At 44.7% G+C, this 13,001-nt stretch overlaps 1 protein-coding gene across 4 annotated transcripts in view; it reads left to right on the top strand.

The window, feature by feature from the left end:
- Nucleotides 1-13,001, top strand: part of DPP6 (dipeptidyl peptidase like 6) — a 2,129,336-nt gene that overhangs the window by 1,810,441 nt on the left and 305,894 nt on the right. For all 4 annotated transcript variants that reach the window (XM_085631994.1, XM_085631993.1, XM_085631995.1 and 1 more), the window contains exon 16: nt 6,758-6,876. In XM_085631994.1, coding sequence (XP_085488120.1) covers nt 6,758-6,876 — 119 coding nt within the window. The remainder of the gene's footprint in view (nt 1-6,757; nt 6,877-13,001) is intronic.

Raw genomic sequence — 13,001 nt, 5'->3', positions numbered from 1 at the left:
CCCGGTGTCCTCTTCACTTAATCGAAGTTAATCTGGCAACATCACAGGGGCCACATAACTGACTGTGGGATGACATCAGTTTGGTTAGCGATCTCAAGTGCATGTGTCTGACTGGATGGTCCCTGGAAAGTAAAATGCCCAGTTTGTGCCGCATGATTGATGAATTGTTTTGAAGGGGACAATTCTTGTTAATGCTGAGGTTTTCCTTGACACTTTCCAGCTTTTCCCAAAAGTATGTTATTTCTCCCATTTGAAGATTGTGCACACTTAATGGCACTGGGTTGGTTCAGGGCCAGCCGAAGGCCAACACCCCCCCCCCCCCCCCCATTTGTGCAAGCAACTCACGGGCCCTTCCACCGTTCTTTCTTACCAATCAATTATGTACACCAAGACCTTTTGTGGTGTTAGAATGGCCACAGATTATTCACATCATAAGTTGATACACACTTGTTATCAACATGCTCATCTTCTGGCTCATCTTGGACTACAACATAAGGCATCTTATAAATTGTTGCATATTAATAATCATAATTTCCAACCATCATGACAGCTCTACTTCTGTCACTTACTTGGTACAGCGGGTCGCGGCTTTGAGGCTTCAACTTGCTACCGAATACCTGGCATTCATGGCCCCATGACCATGCCTGGGCTGCAAGTGCCGTGTCCGCCCAGCACTGACCATTTCTTACCCTTTTGTCTGCCCTCAAGTATCCCACCATAAGGCATCCCAAGGACCTTGTCCGGGCATTTATTGCAAGAGTCCCTGCCGTAAGGCATCCCAAGGACCTTGTTCTGGCAATTGAACTTATCTCAAGAGTCTTAGCCGTAAGGCATCCCAAGGATCTTGTTAGGGCAATTGCCCTTTTACCTCCTTATGTACAGATTCTCTCTTGGCGATGAAGCTAGGAATTGCTCACACGTCAATACCAGCTCCCAGGTCTGTGCCATTCCCTGGTTTTCAGATAGCCATATAAGTTGAATTTGCAAGCACAACATTTACATAGGAATCATTTAATAAGGCAGTGCATATTCTACAAATCTTACAAGATTGTGACGCTTGTGGAGCACAGTTGGACACCCATAAATAACCACTCCAAAATGGTCACCACATTTCAGAAAGTTTTTGAGCTATCAACATTGAGCAATTTATTTCTAAGTGGCTATTTTCTCTGATTTTTCAGCACCCCTAAGTACCTAGTGTTACTACTAATTGCTCTTGGTCAAACCCCCCTCATCTATGGGCTAATGTGGGTTGGGCCACTCATCTTTGACATGCTAAGGCTGATGGTCCGACCCATTGGGTTTAGCCAATGGGACAGCGTCTGACCCAGCTTTCTTTACTTCTTTGGCTCACTCAGCTTCAAAGCACTTGAATTGGATCAATTGCACTGACACTGGGAGATTCACAGCACGCTCTGACGCTGACAACTTATGTGCTTTAAGCACAGAGGGACCAGTGTCCACCTATTGATATGCATCAAACTTATAAGTATCACACCTAGTGTGTGGGTTGTGATCGCACAACTAGGGGGGTTTGGTCTTTGGCTGGCCCTGCACCAACCCAGTACCATCACAGGTTGGACCCTTAAGGGACAACAAGAGGGAAAGTATAGTTATTGCCCCAGGATACACAAGGTTGCGTACTTAGGGCCCGATTCCGATCTCAGCAGGAAAGCCCTCCGTACAACTCTGATCCGGAGGGCTTTCCTAGCGAATAGCGCTGAGCTAGTTCACCGAACGAGTAGGATGCAGCTGTATGCTGACAGACTTCGTTCGCTTGGGCTCCCATTGAACTCTATGGGAGCCTGTATACCGACGCATACACAGGCTACCATAGCAAAAAGGGGGTGAGTGGGGAAAAGCGTACACCCTTTGGTGGGCACCCCATGTTGCCTGCCCCAATGTGCATGCTTGGATCGGGGGGAGCCGTGCGCAACCCCCTGTGACCGATTCGGATGGCTCTGGGTGAAGGGGGCCTGCTCTGGCCCCCCGAAGTCCGATTCTGACAGCCATTTCATTTCGCTGAGACCGAATCGATACAGCTGTCCGAATCATATTTGCTCGTTCGGAAGCTGGGTCCATTGCGCAGCACGATTCGGCTCCAGGTGAGTCGGACAGACAGATAAGGGTTCAGAAACTATTTGGTTGGCACCGACGACATCTTCGCATCGTACTTGGTCGTTCGGAATGGGGGACAATTCAGATGGAAACAGTGCCTCCGAATCAGATCTGGTTTTTCCGGATCCCGTCAGGAGCCCTTCCGATCGGAATTGAGCCCTTAGTGTTTATGTACAGGATTATATCATACACTGCATGAACAAGGGAGGTACCATTGCATTATCCTTATGAAAGCCCCAGACCTAATTAGGCATTAGAGTAGGGCTGAAACATGTTGGTATGACATAGGGTCATAGGACCATTAAATCCTAAATACCCACAACTACAATATATTTTTTACCTTCGCCGACTACTTCGCCAATAAAGGGATACCTTGGAGAAGCGGAGGGATTTTTAATCTCTAGTTAAGCTCCCTGGTCTTTTCCCTGTAAAAGCTCCCTGTAAGATGGTTGAGCACCACCCTGACCATTAGGAGTCAGGGAGAACCCAATGATGAAGCATGACACTACTAGGGTGTGGGAAGGTTTTTTAAGGAAAATAAATTTTTTCATTCCCCGCAATGAATAGTGCAGAGCCATGGTGGAGAACATAGATCCCTCCTTGCCCTTCCTTTTTCTGTCTCTTCTCTCTCTCGCTTTCTAGAATTGATCACACCCGACACACTAGGTGGGATACTTATAAGTTTGATGCATAATGTATTAGGGAGGACATATCCCCCGAACCCCTTTCAATTGAGAAAGGACCTCTCTACCCTCTGGATCTGTAACTGGATCCCCTGCTCAGATCTAATTTGTATCTACCTATTAATAGGCAAGAGCTGGCCAATAGATGCTGGAGGTTGCAAATTGGTAACAGTTTATGTGAGGGCCAAACCAATTGGGATCAAACCTCCTCAGCTGGTTTTCTTTAAAAGTACTCCTCAAGACATGAGCCATTCCCATTTCACTTGTCTCATTACAAGTCTAAATGTCTTACATTGTGGAAATCCAACACCCATTGTTAAAAATGGAGGTCTCTAGTTGGCAGAGGTAGGTCCCTTTGTCCAAATAGGGACCCTTGTTTCTAGTCAGTGTAAGGGGATACACACTTTAGATAACACCTGCTCAACTCCTGGGTAGCTTGGCATGAGTAGACAGGCTTATCCCAAAGGCAATGTGAAAAGTATTTGTTCTCAAAACACACAGTAATACAGTGATAACACCACAAATGGACACCACACAGTTTAGAAAAATAAAGTATCTTTATCTAAACTAGACAAGACCAAAACGACAAAAATCCAACATACATGTAATTAGAATATGACTTTTCAATGGTTTTAAGTAACTGGGATAATAAAGAACAATGGATGCGTGACTCTACACAAAGTATCTGCAGATGCGTCAAAATTCACGAAGCCAAAACAGCCGCTTAGATGGGAAGCGTCGAGAAACAAAGAGATGCATCCATTCCTGAGTCCTTGGGGAGGCGATGCAACAACTCTTCTGCACAAATGAGAAGTGATGAGTCGAATCTGCACTGTAGAGGGAAGTGATGCATCAATTCCAAGACAGCTCTGGTCCGTGGGGATGCGTCGGGAAAACTTGCCTTACAGGTGAAATGCGTGGAAATCCGGGATGTTTTGGTGATCGATGCAGCGGCGACAAGCAGCGCTGCATCCGTTTCTTCAGCCGCGATCCCACGATGCGTCAGTTCTTGCAGCTGCGACAGTCGCTACATCGGTTCGGCAGTGGTGCGACGATGCGAGGAGATTCTTCTCACACGGCGGTGCTGTGTCGGGGAAAAACAGCTGCAAGAAGAGCGATGCATTGATTTCTTCAGTTCTGTAGGTTTCTTCCAGCCCCCAACCGCAGGTATAACCTCCAGAGTCCCAGAACTGGAACAGGCCCCTCCTGGCATGTCAGAACTCTCAGCAGCAGAGTTCAGAGGGTCTGGGGGCGAAGTCTTTGTGTCCCTGAGACTTCAGAACAGGAGGCCAGCACACACAGGCCCTTGGAGATTTTTCATCAAGCAGTTTCACAGCAAGGTTCCAGTTTTTGTCCTTTCCTTGGCAGAAACAGCAACTGCAGGCCAAGCACACAGCAAAGGGGCAGTACTCCTACTTACAGCTCTTCAGCTCTTCTCCTTAGCAAAGTTTCCTCTTGAGTCCAGCAGTGATCTAATTCTCTGGGGTTTAAGGTTCACTACTTATACCCCATTTTGTCTTCGTTCTCTTTGTGGCAAGGGTCTCTGAGCCCAGTCCAAACCAGTTCTGTCCTCACTGGTGCAGTATGGCCACAGGGGGTGGAGAAAGCATTGTGCAGATGCAAGGAATTCAGTTGCAAGGAAAGCTCCTCCCACTACACTAAATGCAGCCAAGGTCTATTCAGCTCAGCTCTGAGTCATCCAGCCAGGAAGGGTCAGGTACACCTCAACCCCCCAGTGGCTGTCTACAATGAATGCAAATCCCCAGCCCCTGTCACTCCAAAATCAGACAGTCAATCCACAAACAGGCAAAGGCACACAGAATGGTTCAACAAGAAACTGCCTACTTTCTAAAAGTGGCATTTCCCAACACACAATTTAAAAACCATCTTTACTAAAAAATGTGTTATTAAATTCTGAATCCAGAGAGCCTAAACTTTATTTCTCTATCTTGTTCCAATGGGAAGTTATACTTGTAAGATGTTACAAAGTATCTCTCATTCTATCCTATGGAACAGATAGCCTTTCAATAGTGAAAAACGAAATTGCAGTATTTCACTATCAGGACATGTCACACATACCAGTACATGTCCTGCCTGTCTCATACACTGCACCCTGCCCTTGGGTGTACCTTGGGTCTACAATAGGGGTGCCTTACATGTAAGAAAAGGGAAGGTTAGGGCCTGGAAAGTGGCTGCACTTGCCAGGTTGGCATGGCAGTTCACAAGTGTGCCCGCAGACACTACACTGGTAGGTCTGAGACACACTTACAGGGGGTACTCATGTGGGTGGCATAATCAGTGCTGCTGGCCCACAGGTAGCATTTGATTTACAGACCCTTGCACACTCAGTGTATTTTACTAGGTACTTACCAGTAAATCAAATATGCCAATCAGGGAGAACCAATTGTCGTCATAATTTACACAGAGAGCATATGCACTTTAGCACTAATTAGCAGTGGTAAAGTGCCCAGAGTTCTAAAGCCAACAAAAACAAGTCAGGTAAAATGGGAGGAAGAACAAAAAGTTTGGGGATAACCCTGCAGAAAGGGCCAATTCCAACAACCATTAAATGCAGATACCATGGAATGTGGTGTATACTTGGGTAAACATTGCTTACCACAAATCCTTATCCTTTTCCTGCAGGCAATTACAACGCGGTCATTACAAAGACCGTGTTGTAACAACGCATACCATTACTCCACAAGTCGGAAGAACGACTTGCGGAGGGGTCAGAAGGTGTTGGATTTGAAATACAACGCCTTCCATACTGTTGCACATACTGGAGTTGGAATAGTAAATTATAATATTCCAACATCCCGCACCCCCCCCAGAGCAAGTCGTTGTTACAACTCGTGGAGTAATGGTATGCGTTGTAACAACCGCGTTGTAATTGCCTGCGGGGAAAAAGAATGCGTAGTAAGGTAGAATATTCGTATAATTGCAGTATACACTTGCTTCTCTATTACAACATCATTCCGTGCCGCAGATTAGAGAGTTACATGGTAAGACTGTGTTACCCCTCCCCCCTGAGGTGTAATACTCTCCATGAATTCGGCAAGGTTTTACCTGGCAAACATTATGTAGGGAAAAACATAGGCAAGGTAACATCTATATATCTTTGTATGCTGATTTGGATACAGACTAATACTTGCGCCCAAATCGGATTACCACCACATTTATTTTGTGATAGAAAGTTGATCAGGAAGGTATGGAAGAAGTGTTGATCTTCACAGGTTTTGTGAGGAAGTAACCAGGTTCTATTGGCCCATTCCCTTCAGGGACAGGCCCCTGTGCACAACAGCCTTCAGTTTATGATCCAGTTTCAGCTTTTTCATGCCCTCTTTGGCCAATCACTGACACTGCACAGGCAGACTGGTGCACATTCTAAATGTATTTCTATCTAATATTCAGGGAACGTGATGCGTGTTTTCAATGTTATAATATTGTATCAGCTAACTAATAGTATTGCAAATAGTTTCTGTGACCCTCTGCCATTTCTTATATGGAAAGTCCTGTTTTGATCTAAGAAGAACTTTTTTTAAGGATGTATCCTGTTGAAAAACAAACATTTCTCTGCAAAATATCCGTAATAGACACACATTGCCAGTATTAAAAATAAATTACATAAAAAGGGTATTTAAAACAATCTATATTTAAGAATCATTCCTGGTCATCAGGGCATGACTGTGTGGATAACAGAGCCTAATCTATCCAGGGGGACCCTTGACGAGGAGCCCACTTTGCCCCTGCCTTAAAACGTCTCTTATTCCCGTGTTCCTCAGACAGTCCCCAGCGATTGCAAGCAGCGAGATGCGTGCTATAGAAACGTTGCCATCCCAACTACTCTTTCAGAAGAAATAGCATTTCAAGGCTAAATCTGCCACTGTTTGCTATTAGGTTAATATGTTGTTTTGCTTCTAATTCAAACAAAATGCTCTCCGTCTTCTTTGTTTCAGTGCGAACACAAACGGGACCTTCAACAGGCAATGCCTTTCCTGTGATTTGATTGAAAACTGCAGTTATGTCAGCGCATTATTCAGCCGAGGCCAGGACTTCTTTGTGCTGACCTGCAAGGGTGAGTTGCTGTATGCTCCTGCAGTGCTGTGGCATTCATTATTTAACTCTGTAAAGGTTTGCACAATGGTTTTACAATTGAAATGCAGATGTGTGTGCACACAGTAGCTCTAAATATGAGCTACTTTTCACAATAAGAACAGACAATTATACACATGGAAAGCAGTTGTGTCCTTGTTCCTTGGAATCGATAATCTCGATGTGGGCCCATACTCCAGAATCGGGATTTAAAAAACCCATCCGCAAATTGTGCCTACTGGGGTGGGTGGTATTGAACGCAAAATTTTTGCCTAGTAAAATCTAGCAAAAATTGCACGTGCTAATAGCACACATACTGATTTGACGCAACACAAAACTGGGAATAACTCAGGCTATTAGTGCATAAATACCCATTCCAAGGTATCAAGAATGGAATGAGTATTGCGCAATCGTTAAATACTGAGGGACACATTTAATTAAAAAATCATGCATCGGAGCAAGGTCCACTGTAGGTAGTACTGTATGCAATAATGTTTGTGACAGACAGCACAAGTCATCTTTAGCAAGACCTCACAGGTTTTTCTTTTAAAGTTGCTCCGCCTTTTCACCAGCAAGGGACGCCCAATACACTCACCAAGAGTTGTAACTAGAAAAAGATTCTGAATGGTCATCTTAAGGAAGTCTTAGCTGTGGCTCTATTTATGCCTCATCATGATGCGGATCTAGCAGCGGCTCAATTTATGCCTCATCATGATGCGGATCTAGCTGCGGCTCCATTTATGCCTCATCATGTTGCTTATCTAGCTGCAGCTCCATTTATGCCTCATCATGATGCGGATCTAGCTGCGGCTCCTTTTATGCCTCGTCATGATGCGGCTCTATTTATGCCTCATCATGATGCTGATCTAGCTGCAGCTCCATTTATGCCTCATCATGATGCGGCTCTAGCTGCGGCTGCATTTATGCCTCATCATGATGCGGATCTAGCAGCGGCTCAATTTATGCCTCATCATGATGCGGATCTAGCTGCGGCTCCATTTAAGCCTCATCATTATGCTGATCTAGCTGCAGCTCCATTTATGCCTCATCATGATGCGGCTCTAGCTGCGGCTGCATTTATGCCTCATCATGATGCGGATCTAGCAGCGGCTCAATTTATGCCTCATCATGATGCGGATCTAGCTGCGGCTCCATTTATGCCTCATCATTATGCGGATCTAGCTGCGGCTCCTTTTATGCCTCATCATTATGCGGATCTAGCTGCAGCTCCATTTATGCCTCATCATGATGCGGATCTAGCTGCAGCAGAATTTTCTGAGGGGCTGAGTTCCACGTGGATGTTTTAGCTCCAATCAAATGTGGCAGGTCTTTAGAAGTATACTCTTTGCCCCTTCGTTTTCAGACAAACTTAAGTCAGTGAGGCAGAAATGTCGCAGGCAGGAATGCAAATTACATTCTGCATTTGATCAGCTTGAAAAGCAGAAGCATAGGTCTCTAATTCAAGAGTATAAACATGCAATTTTTAAGGCAAAATCAGAATATTTTACCACGAAAATCAAGACTGCGGATAACTCTTCTGTGGAGTTCTTTAATATTGTGATTTCCATGTCCAACCCTACCAACTTGATGAATTTAGATGTTTTTAATCCTTTTGTGATAACCTAGCAGCCTTCTTTCAAACCAAGATTCTAAACATCTATACTGAATTCTCGTGCCCTTCTGACCAGGTACAGTCGGTTTCTGAGCCCATTGACATCTCTTTCAGGAGCACAGTTGTTCTCCCTTTGTTTTCTCAGGGCTCTGTGGAACAAGTGAAGAACCTTCTTCTGGAAATTAACACAAGGTCTCCATTAGATCCATGTCCTCCTAAACTTCTTCAACTTGCTTCCAACTTAGTGGATGAGCATCTTACTCATGCACTCAATTCTATTATAGCGGCAGGGCATTTACCCAGTGCTTGGAAAGAAGCAACTATCATCCTGCTTTTGAAGAAACAAACCTTAATTCTAAAGAATTTAAAAACTATCTACCCATATCGGCGTTACCTACTCCTGCTAAGATCCTGGAAAAACATTTGAATCGGCACCTCATGGTGTCTAAGGAAATGCATCAACTCCTGGTGAGGTTCAGAAGTGAGCATAGCACAGAATCTTCACTGGTTGCGGCGGTGAATAGTGTGATGTGTATGGTGGACCTTGGGGAGGCTGCGGTATTGATCATGCTTCACCTATCCGCAGCCTTCGACACGGTTCCCACCCATACTCCTGACATCTTGCTGATCTCAGCTGGGTATTAAAGGGAAAGTGCTTAGCTTACTAGAATCTGTTCCGGGGGCAGATCTCAGACGGTTAGGTGCAAACAGTTTAGCAGCAAATCCTTTAGTCTGCCATGTGAAGTGCCACAGGGCTCTTCACTGAGGTGAACTCTGTTTAACTTGCATGTTTCATCCCTAGCTAAATTGGTTCAGTCCTTTGGTTTCCAGGTTCTATTGTATGCCGATGATGACCAGATTATTGTTACTATGACTTTACGTGATGCATGTTGGAATGTTCTTAATTGAACAGAAAGACGGGTGTTGAAATGTTAGTGCGGAAGGCCTACACCACCATTACTGGGCTCCTGCCACAACATTGTCTTCCATGCAGCACCGTAACGTTCCAGAGCTCTAATCTAAGTTTTGGTGTAATTTACTGCTCAGTTTCCAGAAGTAAGATGTGCTTATTCGTATGAAAAATATTTTTTTGATTTACTATTTTCCTTAAGTAAACATGTCTAACTCTAGGAAGTAAATGAACAAGGGACATTAGAATGAGACAAATCTACTCTGTGAAACTAGCCTGGAAATGAATGTCCAGTGGACACATAAAAAAAATGAGGCACAACTATTCAGAGAAAAAGTGTTGTGAATCAGGCCCTGTGAGTGTCGGGAGGGTAAGAGAGCCATTCCACTTCTAGAGAAGAGCGGGGGGTCCTCTCTCTCTACTCCAACAGCCTTAGGCTTGTTTGAAGAGCATTGTCATATGCCCCTTGTCACCACTGACAGCATAGAGCTGCACCCTTGCCCATAAAAGCCTCCTAACTGCTGTCAAGGGTTTAGGGAATGGAGAAGGAGTGGAAACTCTGGGCCAGACGTACGACCGGTTTTAGCAGTCGCAAACAGAAAATCAGGCAGTTTGCAACCGCTAAAAAAGGTTGTAGCATGTACAACCCCTTTTTTGCGAGTCGGTAACCTATTACCGACTCGCAAAATAGGGTTAGTGAGTCCCTTCATAATAGGAAGTCGCAGGTGGGCGTATAATTGTTTTGCGGTCGCAAATGTGTTCGCAAAACAATTGCAGTTACCACCAATTTCAAATTGGTGGTAAGCCAGTCGCAAACAGGAAAGGATCCCTAGGGGATCCCTTCCCTTTTGTGTTTGGCAGCGAAAATATTTTTTTAAGAGCAGACCACTGACCACTGCCTGCCCTTGAAGTATGAAAAGAAAACTATTCTTTTTTTTTCTTCTTTTAAATGCATCCCATTTTCCTTTAAGGAAAAACGGGCTGGATTTGAAAAAAAAAAAGTTGCTTTATTTAAAAAGCAAGCACAGACAACGTGGTCTGCTGTCTCCAGCAGGCCACCATCCCTGTATTATTGCCCATTCCCAATGAGTCACAAATTGCAACCTGGCTCTTGAATATTGATGATGCAGGTACCCCACTCGGAATCGCTAAATGTGTCTGAGACACATTAGTACAATGCATTTTGCAAGTCTCTAAAAATCACAATTTGTGCCCGCAAAACAGAATGGTCGTACATCTGTCCCTCTAACATGTAAACATGGGTCTTACAAACCTCTTTAAAAATGTTTATTACCACTGACCCCCAAGCCATGTGGGTGCCGAGGGCAGTGCCAGGTTTTCACGTACAAGCAGACGCTGACTGTGCAGGTAAGAGCGGAAGGGTGAAGTGGGCAGGGAGTCAACAGACGTCGACGGACACTTAAATGAAAAAAGAAAGAAAAAAAAACACTTGCCGTGCACTCGCCACATTGCCAACTCCACAATGCGGCGAGCGCAAAGTAAGTGGTTTTTGTTTTTTAAAGTTTAAGTTTCCCTCGTTGCCGTCTGTTGACTCCCTCCACACCCCACCCGCTCACTGCATGAGCAATGTCTGCATACAAGCCAGATGTAGCATTTGCTATCCTTTGCTACCCTTAATTGACGTCCATGCTTGTGTTTATAATGTTCATGAGCAACACATGGCTTGGTTCAGCCCCTGTGTTTGGATCCATATTGCACCATATTGTAGCAAATGCACCCAAAAAACTTTAAAAGGTATTTTGAATTGATTTGTAAAAACAAGAAAGTGCCATCTAAATTACCTACTATCTGTAATAAACTCACTCAATGCTAGTCGTTAGGTAACCCAACACTTTCTTAAATAATGTAATTCTATTTGGCTCCCTGTCCGGAAAACCATTTTCATTTCATTTCGCTGCTGCTGCCACAAATGTTTTAGGTAAAAGGCTTCAATTTCTCTATAGTATTGTAATCCGTTCGTTGTCTTTTTTTCTGTCAAAATGAAATTTAATATGGATATTTTCTAGGAACCCCGCAGACTGTCTTTTTTTTGTTAACGGCAGCAGAATATGAGAGTGCCTTCAAATAAGATTAGAGCCCGGAGAAAATCTGATTAGAAGTTGGGGCTGGCATCATCGGCTTCTTGCAAGGGGGGCTTTGATATCACACCCTACTCTGTAATAAGCAATATCTGTGTGATATTGCATTCAAGATAATTCTATGTAATTACCTGAAATCTAAATCTTTACCGGATTTAAAGAACTCAAATCATCTTTCAGTAAACAGGTTATGCAAGCTAATTGTGCTCCTAAAAGACACTTGATATTTCAACTAATAGTCAGTCAATGAGCGCTCACTTGTGATTTTATCCATATTAAGTCAAAGATGATAAAAGCTAATGCCAAGCCTAGCACATTTACGTGGTAATTGTTGGTATTTTTCTTCTTTCAAATGTGTATATTTTCTGGAACTGAATATGTAATTTTGCAAAGACATTCGCACCTATTCACAGCCTCTAATCAACTTCAACAAAACAGCTCTGTTTCTTTTCTTTTATGTTCATGCCCCCCCCCCCCTGCACCCCCCATCTCCTGCTAGCACACATTTGTATGTAGGTCGTGTTGTTAAAATAATTGAAAAAATGTGTAATATGGCCGAACAACAAAAGCGCCATTGCCCTGTATGAACCTCATTATTTCCAATGCACTCAAGTGAAGGTTTATGAAAAGCGCTTGCCTCAAGTGAATGCATTTAATTACAGTTTGTTGGTACATGCAAACCACTTTCAACCACACTACAAATTTGTAAACCCAAAAGTTTTTTCTTCTGTCGCATTGGAGATTAACGTTATTCTCTCGCTCTCCATTTGTACCATAGTTCTGATAATGTATGCTTTTGCGACTCAATATTTTACCCAGAGGACCTTGTTTTTTAATATTAATTGGTCACAGAAAAGGACAGAATGAATAATGTATTTGTGAGTTGCACACTGCAAACCCAATCGCTTCAAAGCGTCATGGCGTGGACTAGCCATAGAGGGCAGTGTAGAGACGAGGGGTCTAGTGGCTGTGTGGGCGGAGCAGTATGGGCGGTGATAGGGGAGGACTGGGATGACGGGAAGAGGCGGAGCAGGAGAACGGGGTCGGCAGTTGAGGGAAAGCCATGCTGGTGTAAGGAACGTAATAAAGCACATGAAAGAGAACCCTCCGTGTCTGTCGTCATTGTGAGTGAGTGGACACGACAGCTGGCGACGAGGGTGGGATAGAGCTGGCTGCTCTCCCGAAACACCAGCACGCCGAGAAAGCCGGCGAGGGGCTGGTAGCAAGGAACCAGCGAAAGCGCCGCCACCCGTGACAGCGTGTGAGAGCCCGCGGCTGAAGGAGCGAGTGCTCTGCGGTGGAGAGGACCGCCGCCGTGGCAAGCAGCTGAAGGAGCGAGCGCTCTGCGGTGGAGAGGACCGCGTCCGTAGCAGGCAAGAGGAGAAGTGAAAGCGCCGACGCGCGCGTCTCCCCGGCCGGACTGGAGCAGTGAATTCGAGGACTCCACCCGCCCGCCTGCCTGTGAAGCCGTGAGTGAAAAGTATATA

The sequence above is a fragment of the Triturus cristatus genome, chromosome 10 (assembly GCF_964204655.1).
Source record: "Triturus cristatus chromosome 10, aTriCri1.1, whole genome shotgun sequence".
NCBI lineage: Eukaryota > Metazoa > Chordata > Amphibia > Caudata > Salamandridae > Triturus > Triturus cristatus.
The sequence above is the reverse complement of the archived record's forward strand: the minus strand, read 5'-3'. Positions and strand labels throughout refer to the sequence as shown.